General features: G+C 41.5%; 1 protein-coding gene and 1 non-coding gene across 2 annotated transcripts; both read left to right on the forward strand.

The window, feature by feature from the left end:
- Nucleotides 1-1,586: 1,586 nt before the first annotated feature.
- trnal-caa (transfer RNA leucine (anticodon CAA)) lies at nt 1,587-1,695 on the forward strand. The gene is made up of 2 exons: nt 1,587-1,624; nt 1,651-1,695. It is a non-coding gene; the product is annotated as a tRNA-Leu (tRNA).
- A 528-nt stretch (nt 1,696-2,223) lies between these two features.
- LOC148426564 (GTP-binding protein GEM-like) lies at nt 2,224-6,223 on the forward strand. The gene is made up of 4 exons (XM_088410608.1): nt 2,224-2,845; nt 4,227-4,303; nt 4,418-4,622; nt 4,695-6,223. Exons 1-4 carry the CDS (start codon nt 2,503-2,505, stop codon nt 4,979-4,981), a joined length of 912 nt encoding a protein of 303 aa, XP_088266734.1. The 5' UTR covers nt 2,224-2,502; the 3' UTR covers nt 4,982-6,223.
- Nucleotides 6,224-10,273: the final 4,050 nt, after the last annotated feature.

Below are 10,273 nucleotides of genomic sequence, written 5' to 3' on the forward strand. Positions count from 1 at the left end.
TTCTTGTTTCAAGATGTTCTTTATTCAAAGTAATTTCACCACAGACATATCATTAGCATAATATAAATAAGGTAGCTTTATGCTAACAGTCATCAGGAAATGCTATTGACAAGCTAATGAAAATGAAAACATTGTAGCAATCACTTCAAACGATCAAATAACTGTTACTCTAACTCAAACATGAAAGTAATCAAACTTACAGCACCAGCAAAAGGCTTCTCTTCTGTGGAGAAACCATTGGAACTGAAATTTAGTTTCAGTGTTGTGTTTACTGACCATCTCCATCAATTAAGTGATGTTGGCGCTCTTCGCTTATACTGCCGGCTTGAGCTTTTGGACCTGATGATGCCTCATGGCACATTGTTGAGAATCTCTTGAGTTAAACCTCTGGTAACCATTTGACCCGAGAACAGATTGTTTCTATTTACATTACTATTTGTATTTTGGGATAAAATGGCCCCCCATTATCCCAGAACATATTGTGCTAATTCGAGGTTCCACTGTGTACCGTCCCAGCAGATGGCACAGAACATCGGAATCACTTTATATGCGGCTATCTGTCTGAAATAACAGTCGAGAGCCTGCCAACGTGCAGCATGAAAGTCTCTGACCCTGGTCACGCTCCAGCACTTAGCGGGGCTTTAATGCCCCCCACCCCACCCCACCCCCATTGTCTGTCAGCCAGATGAGATCAGAGCAGAAAGCCATGCGAGTTGAGACCACACCGCACAACAAAAAAACAACAGCAGAGAAAGAGGCGTAATCCCGCAATTAGTGAAATGGCTGTGTTGAGATCAAGTCCAAAACGTACGACCTCCACCATGTTGGATTTTTAAACGTCCACGTTATTTGTCAGCAACGTGCCCCTGACTTAACAAATGAGTCAAGTCAGCGCCACCATTCACGAGAGCTTTATTGACATTCATCAGTCGTTTGTGCCTCTGTGTGCTGCTGGCTCATTCATAAACTTGCACCTGGTACATTTCCAAGCTGGGGATAGCACTCAGGCTTTAACCTCCACTTTTTCCTCTCAAAGCTCATTACGTTGACATCTTCAGCATGTTTACTTAATGAAGGTTGGTGCGTCCGGTTGCTTAGTATAAAAGCGTTATCAACTTTATGCGTATCTGCAATAGATGCTTTTGCTTTTGCTTTTATGGGTCGGTCCAAAAATGGATAAAAGTCAAATACTGTACATTGTAGCTGGTAAACAATGTTTTGTTAGATATTATTAGCGTCTGAATGAAAACGGGTTGTGTTAGGCTGATGCCTATTCTCGGCAGAAGAAAAAGTACAAATTGATCGGACGATTAATTTTAAAAAGTATGATGAATATACCGGTAATAGCTCCTCCCCTCGCAATGCAATTCAATAGGTGTCAATTGTATGTATATTTGGCTGGTCGATTAATCAGCTGGGCCTTGGCTGTTATTCGCAAGACAATTTAAATTACCTTTGAAGGTTACCTGCTCAGAACATGATTCTATCCATCCGAGGAAAAAAGGGATTTGAACTCACACCTCCATGGACAACTGCAATTCCCATAGCTTGGACTGTTGTACTGACATTTCAACATCTTAATGTCAGTCAGGATGGCCGAGCGGTCTAAGGCGCCAGACTCAAGGGTTGCTCCTTCCATTCAGATGGGAATTCTGGTCTCCATTGGAGGCGTGGGTTCAAATCCCACTCCTGACAAGTTTTTAATTCACTGCCTAAATCAATTAATCTTGACTTTATTGTATTGTAATCACAAAACTAGAGATCTGCGATGTTTATTTTATTAATTGCAGGTAGAAATATTCAGGGCCTGATCTCTTCTGTCTCGATTATCTTTAACGGTTCATTTCTGTGCTCTTGTGTGACCCAGGCAGCTTGTAATGATTCAATGGCCACCAGTGTTTCCATTGCCACTTAAAGCTGCTTGTGCTTCTCCAACTCTATTTGTCAGATGCCCTTCCTGCTAGCAGACGGAAAGTGAAAAGAACATTCAGTGCGAAGACACATTTGCAAGTGTTGGGTCTTGTATAAGAGCAAACCATTAAGCCCCTTTATATATTCATGCATACAGTTGTGTAATCATTTTCTCAATGCACATCCAGGGAGTCTCCGTGTGATCCGTGGGCTATTAGTGTTACATTAGTGTTGGTGTGAGAGTGCATCTAAATCCCCCTCCCTTCCATGAGAGTGTATCTATACCTCAGTCCAGTGAGTGAGAAAGAGAGAGAGGGAGGGCGAGATGTGCCTCTTCATATAAACATGCAGGGAAACCCCAGCAGGATTGCAGGATTAACTGGGAGCACAGAGAGGACACTGAACGCTCCATTTGACGGTCAACATGTTTCTCAATTAATCCTACATGTACTGTGACTCGAGCCAAATGCAGGGAGCAACTTAAAAGTTCATTCAAGATAGTATTCATTTAAAATAGTTGAAGCGAGAGGCTATTTGGGTGAAAAGGAAGCCCATTTTCGATCACTTTGGGGGTTTTTTTACGACGGGACAATGATGTCCAGCGTGCGCCGGCACAGCCTCCGCCTCCAGAACGAGATCCACCGCTGGAGCATCTGCGACCCGGGCAGCCACCTTCTCCCGGATAGGCTCCTCGCCCGCGTCCCCGCCTGCATCTCCCGGTCCAAGTCGTGCGCCAGCTCCGCCGGAGAGTCGGACGGAGGCAGCAGCCGCGGAAGCTGGTCCTCCTCTTCCGACTCGGTCATCTCCGCCGACTCGGTCAGCCCGTACCGGGTGGTACTCCTCGGGGCGGGCGGAGTCGGGAAGACCGCCTTTGCCTGCATCTTCTCTGGGGCCGCCGACAGCATGGACAGTGACGACTGCGAGCTGTGTGGAGGTGAGAACTCACCCACTGCATATAGACCTGAAGTAACTTGAATGTGAACTTTTTTTAAAAAAAAGTGTAGAATAACTAAACAAGATTCACGTCTTTAGTCTATATTGTAGCTAGCCGTTTAAAAGCACGAATAAACTCATGATAAACACTTTTAAATTATGCATGCGGAAAAATACTTTAATACTGGTCCTTTAGTCACTCGCTCAAAAAGCTAGTAGGCATGCATTGAAAAGTCTCACCCGAAAAAAAAAGCATCAAAATGACCCCCCCAAAAAACTTAGAAAACAAGACGTATAAACCAGAAACCGCATGAAACATGGCAAAAAGCCACGCTTACCAAAAACCTCCTCCATAGAAAAAAACTCACGTAGCAAAACAAACTTTCATGCGCGCAAAAAACTCATACATTTGAAAAAAACCACCCAGAAATATACGCGTCTCTCTCATAAAAAAAGGACACAAAAATACTCACCAGAAAACTGCTTCCCCAGGAAATAACTTTGCAAAAAATACATTTAAAAAAATCAGTCTTTAATAAGCCCAAGCAAACGGCAAAATTCCTTCTCACGTGCCTTAAAAAAACGAGTCACAAAAAAACTCATACTGACCTATAGAAACTTTCAACCACACCAGTAAACTTACATTAAGCAAAAAGGCAAAACTAGAAAAACCCCAAACCTCTCAAACCCACCCTCTAAAAATCACAAAAGGCTTGCACGGCAAAAAAAGTCTCACTTCATCAAAGAACGCACAATATTCAGAAAAAAATGGACACAAAAAGCCACACCCGCAAACAAATGGACCCTCGGCAAACAATTGGACACACCAAAACAACCATCAACCCCTCCCAAATAACATTTTTCACATAACACACACACAAAACACACAAAAAGTCATATTAAAACATCTCACTCAGCAAAAATAAAAACTGACACACTAAGAAGATGATGCCCCCAAAAAAACTCTTGCACTGAGCCAGAAATGTAACACACTAAAATTCTTCATACTTACCAGATATTTAAACAGGCACAAAAATGTTATTTTTCCAGTCCTTTGATCTTCACATCAAACGCATATCACAAGTATTGAAAGAAGACACAAAGGAGCTGAAATTTCACCCAGATGTTGACAACACATCAAAGTTCAACATGGCACAACCACACAGTTATCGCACTACGAAAAGTGTTCCATCCCATGGCTAAAATACTATGAGAACAATAAGGGAGAAAATGACCCAAAAATGGTCAAACTACTGCACAACGGTTACACATTTCACACCGCAGAAAAGCCTGACATACCGAAACGAATAACTTCTCTCACACTAAAAAACCCCCTCACCAACACCATAATAAAAAGCCGGATTTTTTTCTTAATTAACTAGATGAACTGCGCGAGAGGGAGCTTGACGTGGATGGAGAGGCTGCAACGATCACTCTGTTGGACACGTGGGATGCAGAGGTGAGTCAAACCAGACTCCAATGAAGCATCACTGGGGCAAGGGCAAATTTTACGATGCCCATAATCCACTCAGCGTATTGATTAACCACTACTGTATGCGTGTGTTTTTCCCAGAGTGACAGTGAATGGGCTCAGGAGCGCTACATGCAATCGGGCGACGCCTTCCTCTTGCTGTACTCCATCACCGACCGGACGTCCTTTGTACGGGCGTCGGAGCTGCGCATCACGTTGCGCCGCCTTCGCCCCGCCCAGCACACGCCCATCATCCTGGTGGGTAACAAGTGTGACCTGGTGCGACGCAGGGAGGTTTCCACCAACGGTAAGAATCCCCCGCATGAAATCCCAATATGAATTCGGCGATACGATGTTAGCGTGTGTATTCTGCCTCCAGAGGGCCGCGCCTGCGCCGCCGTATTCGACTGCAAATTCATCGAGACCTCGGCAGCCATGCAGCACAACGTGTGGGAGGCCTTCCGCGGCATCGTGCGACAGCTGCGTCTGCGCAGGGACTCCAAGGACGCCAAAGGAGGCGGGCGCGGCGCCTGCCGCCCCCGTCCCCGCCGGGAGAGCCTCCCCACCAAGGCGAAGCGTTTTCTCGACAAGATGGTGGCCAGGAACAATCCCAGCGTCGCGTTCTGGCTCAAGTCGAAATCCTGCCACGACTTGTCTGTTCTGTAGCAGAGACGTGGACGGAGACAGAGTGGACTGCATGGGCTTGTGGCAAAGACGAATGCTACGATGAACAATTTTGATGGACGAGATTGTGACAGTTGCTGTTTACGATCGACTAGGATGGATGAGTGAAGCTTCATGAAGCGCTTGTGATATTTCATGACTCTGCTAGATGGCACTCTCGGTTCAAAGATGCAGTAGAAAGTGAATACATTTCCACTGCACTACAATTCACCTTTAAACGGAGAGCACCATCTAGAGGACACCAAAAATATCACACGTGCTTCATGAAGCTTCATTTTCCACACGACTACAATCAACCAATGGACAAGGAGGACCATCTGTTTGTGTGTTTCACATACTTCTTTATTTGCGTTCAGTCCTGTTTTTCTGGTGACCTCTTTACTGTATGATGTATTTTTATAGTAACGCACGTTCCAGGATATATGAGATACAGAAGAAGCCAAAAATAATGAGGTTTTTGGTGCTTTTTGGTGAGTTTTTTTTACGTGAAGGGTTATGGTGTGGTTGAAAGTCTTTGTTTTGGGTCGTATGTATGTGTTTTTTTATTTTGTTGTTGTTGTTTTAGCATATATTTTTTCATGGGTCTTGTTTTTGGTGTTAGTGAGAGATTATGGTGTTTTTTGTGAGAAATTATAGTTTGGTTCATAGTTTTACTGTTGGTTTTAGTGTGTGAGAGAAGGAAAAAGAGAGAGTGTTTTAGTGCGAGAGGCTTCATGTGTGTGAGATTTTTTAATTTAGTGAGGAAAGGTTTTCATATTTTTCTGATGGTTTTCTTGTCATGTGTCTAGTTTTTCTGTGATCCTTCTTTTTTGTGTTGTTTTTTATGTGTGAGAGAGAGGAAACTAGAGTGATTGTTTTTGTGTGAGAGGCTTCATGGGTGTAAAAATGTTTTATTTTGCGGGAGAGCAGTTAAGTGCTTGTCTGGCAGGATTCTTGTCGTGTGTCAGATTTTTTGTGTGATTTTTTTCCTTTTTTATTTGTGTTTCTTGAGTGACTGTGAGAGGTTATTCTCTGCTCGAGACATGCTTTAATTTATTTGTTTGTTTTAGCTGTGTATGAGAAGTTTTTGTTGTCATTTGTAAGAGTTTTGAGAGTTATGTTGTTTGCAGGATGATGCTTGGATTCTTGGTTCCACAGTGGCTTGTACAGCACCTCATAGCGCCATTTCCTGTAATGTTGCCAATGTAGCTTCCTGTGTTGTTTTTTTTTTTCAATAAAGGGACCACACAATCCCAAGTCTCGTTTTGTGTGTTAGACAATTTCGACACAATAGAGTTACATGACGACCACTAAAAATAAGACGCGACAGATGAGTCACAGGTTGAGAATGTCACAGTGAATATTGAAAAGATCAAATTAGTGCGCGATCGGGCGCTCAGGGCTTGATTAGAGATTTGGGTCGCAGACACCGATCTGTGGCCTTGTTGGAAAAGCTGTGAAAAGAAATCTGAGAATGTTGCCAAGGTAACAGCCGCATTTATGGAAGGTCGTGTGAGCAGTTTTTTCACAGCCTTGATATTCAGCTGTTGCTTTCACATACGAAATATGAAGACAACTACATGCTACGAGGGCGGGGGTCGACGACCTTTAACATTCAAAGAGCCATTTTGACCCAACCTCCGTGGATAAGACAACATTTTATATGTTAGACGTAAAATGAGGATGTGTGTGTATGTATGTATATTTATATAAAAACATAATCTTACTTAATTCTTAAGTGTGGTAATGGGGCGAGTGGGAGGGTGGAAGCGGACGAAATTACTTAGGTGTTGATAGTCTGAGCAACTTTTGCTATGCAAAATTGTACCACGTTATTTTCATGAAAAGAAGCAAGCAGACCGAACCAATGTCTGAATAAATCCGTGTTCACAAACAAAGGCATTAAGATGAGATTTATTCAGTGTTAAGAATTATTCAAGCGCTCCAGTTATCTTTTTGTTTACTTGCCTGCGTTTTCTTATTTTGAAATACGTGCTTTTAATCTGAAAGGCACTAGAAGGTATTTCCTTTTTAGGTTCTCTGTTCGTCATTTAGCTTTTAGCGGTGTTGTGCTATCCAAGGTTATTGGTTTCAAGAAAAGAACTAGCAGACTGGCCCAGTGTTTGAGTTCGTTCTTGTTCACACGCAGGGCCATTAAGTCGACATTTGGATGATGCCAAGGGGGGCACAGATGACCTCAGGGAAAAGGCTTTGTTTTTGTCATGTGAAGTGAATATGCAAGAATTTTTAAAAAAATCACCTATTTGTTTTTTTTTACTTTCAGGCACTTTGATGCACTTGATGTTTTTGCTGTTTTAGACTAAGCTATAACTTACTAATTGTTAAAAGTTGATTTATATTGCCTTTTTGTTTTGTTAATGTTAAAAAGGACTTACTTATACCCTTTTTATAGAGGATCATCTTATTTATAGTCAGCGTATCTTTGGGGGGGTTGGTCCAAAATGTTCAGAGTTTGAATAAGGATTGACCTTTATTTTTATTATTATTTTTTTTTATTTCAAGCACTTTGATGCACTTTCAGTTTTTTTTTCCAGGTTCAGAGTTAGCTCTAACCAGTCTAAACAGTGTAAAGTGCAAGAAGTCAAGTTAACATTTGCTGAAAGTTGATATTGTTTTGTTTTTCTTTTGTAAATGTGAAAAATTTTACAATTTTAGATATATTTATACAATTGTCATAGCTTATGATCTCGTGTATCGTCGCCACAGCAAGTGTGGCGCAGCGAGGTGCAAAATGTTTTCTCTTGCTTTGTGGGGGGCTTTGCAGATAATAATTGAGAAGCACTTCCTTGTCAGATGTGCGCCTTCCAACTGCGCGCAAGGCCCTCCCAACTTGTCAAGCAGAAGGTGCCGGCGCATGCTGGCCCGCGTTGTTACATAACCCCCGCCAATTGGCCACGCTTGTGCGAGGTGTGGACAGTCGCAGGTTGTGTTTAAACGTCCCGGCTGCTGTCAAAACGGTGACTCATTCACAGGCTGCGCAGTTAAGAATTCACACACGCTCGCAATCGCCTTTTTCCTCCTCCTCCGCTTGATGTTACAAGATAGCAACTCCGGTATTTTGACACGTAAATATGCTCGGAAATCCACCGAAGATGTTAGCAGGAATGGAGGTCACTTGTTCCAAGGTGACCCGCCGGGTGACCTCTGCCATCTGGAGCGTTGATCCATCAGCACTATTGATGACATGCAGCCTTATCAGCCATTGCCGCTAATGGACAATCGGACAGGAAGCGGCTCACTGGTGCAGGTCAAAGTCTGATTATGAGAAACTTGGTGCCAAGTAGTTCTTAACCTTCTTGTCTTCTTTTTGTATGGTTGACAGGTATGTGCAATAAAAAAAAAAAAAAAATCACAATATGGCTCCTCAGAAAGACCTATTCTGAAGTAACCCTAAACCCTTTTAACCTATTTGAAACTTGAGGCTAAAAGTGACGATTCTGTCTCAGCCAATCAAAGAAGAAAGTTGCCACATTCAAGTTAGAATACATGCGTACACAACTTGTACCAGACCTTTCATTCAATACAAAGCAAATCTTAATTTTTACAAACAATTTTTACAACAGGAAAGTTGTACAGAGAATTGACATGTATGTCTGCAGTTTACGCACTGATCTTATAGTGTGATATAACTGAAGCATTAATGTATTAAAAAGGTCACCCATTCAGCTGCTTATAACACAAACACAGAACAAAAATTAATGTTCTTATAACTTTATTCATCATGCCATATAATACGTTCTGTTGACCCCTGCTATTTACAGGGAATAGAAACCAGAGTGGCCTGTGAACAATGAAGCTGCATATAATTGATGCCTATTGAAATACATTTAGGAAAACAACTGCCAATGTATTCATATTTTTTTTAACTAATCGGCTAATTCACCAGTATTTTTTCTGCACGGAAATCAGCATGGACACCGGCCTACAAAACCCCATGCCTACTTTCACGTTGTGCATTTTAAACAACCCTATTGCTTTTCTTCAGATCAGGAGTGTCCTACCTAAAAAATCGATATGAAAAAATAACAAAAAAAGATTTTGACCTTGGGTTTTTGGCATATTGTTTCTCTTTGTACAAAGATATATATATATATATATATATATATATATATATATATATATATACACACAAAAACACACAATTAAAACAAAAACCCTTATAATATATCAACTTCACTTTATTTTACCTCCATAAGCGGTTAATACCAAGAGCAGCACAATGGCCATAGAACTGATGAAAAAAGGTTTTGTAAAGTATGATAAAGAAATATTATTTTTCTTCTGGATTTTTTTTTTAATCCACATTTCAAGTCAATTGAAAACAGTAGTAAATGATTACCAGTATTAATAATTAAATAAAAATGAATAATTAATAAAAATTAGTAGTAAACCAGTATTAAATGACTTCACAAAAGTTGATAAATGCAATAAAATACTGATTTTAAGGCCCCGCTATGAACTTACATGCAATTAAATCAGAGTCATTACATACTATGCCGTGAAAATATCTTTTGCCTTTTTCTGAAACGGGGGTTCCCGGAGACAAAATTTCGACCTTGGGGTTTTCGGAACACATTTCAAGCTAACTGAAATACACCAAGCATTTTCTACGAAATATACTAAATGTTTTTTCCCCATCACAATGACGTCATAAGAGACTGAAATGAAATGTGGAAAATGCAATAATAGGCCGACTTTAAAGCCCCTCCGTGAACTTCAGTGCAGTGAAATCAGATTCCTTACAGTGTTTCTTCCTTCCTGCTTGGCGCCCATTGGTGGGCCACGCTGCTGATTAGACAATGATTAGATCCAATAAAAGAGTGCTGGTTAACACAATGGTTAACGTTTGACCAGGCAGGATGAGAGCGTACATCAGTCACACCCGCAGTGACTGGCAGGAGAAAGGTACGTCTCCTTTCCTCTCGTCTTCACGCGTTTTCTTTTGGATTTTTTTGGCGTCGTTTCTTCGAAAAGTGACTGTGCGTTGGTTCGCTTTATGGGGGCCTTCTTGACACGTGTCGTTTACGTTTTTCCGAGCACGACTTGGGCCGTATACAAATGTTGAGTAGAGGAAGTGAAGATATTGATTCTTGTAAGGGGGAAAACAAAACTTGAAATCTAATTTGCAGGTTTTGTAAATTAATTCGTCTCGTAATTAGGGCGTGTCTTAGGTCTGTGAAAAAAAAAAGGTCATTAGCCGCCACTCAATGTCACCTTCACTCTTGTGTACCAGGGTCACTTGCTCTACTTGAGTCACGTTCATGTGTCGGTAGT

Source organism: Hippichthys cyanospilos, chromosome 3 (genome assembly GCF_059441005.1).
Source record: "Hippichthys cyanospilos isolate Australia breed blue-spotted pipefish chromosome 3, RoL_Hcya_1.0, whole genome shotgun sequence".
Taxonomy (NCBI): domain Eukaryota; kingdom Metazoa; phylum Chordata; class Actinopteri; order Syngnathiformes; family Syngnathidae; genus Hippichthys; species Hippichthys cyanospilos.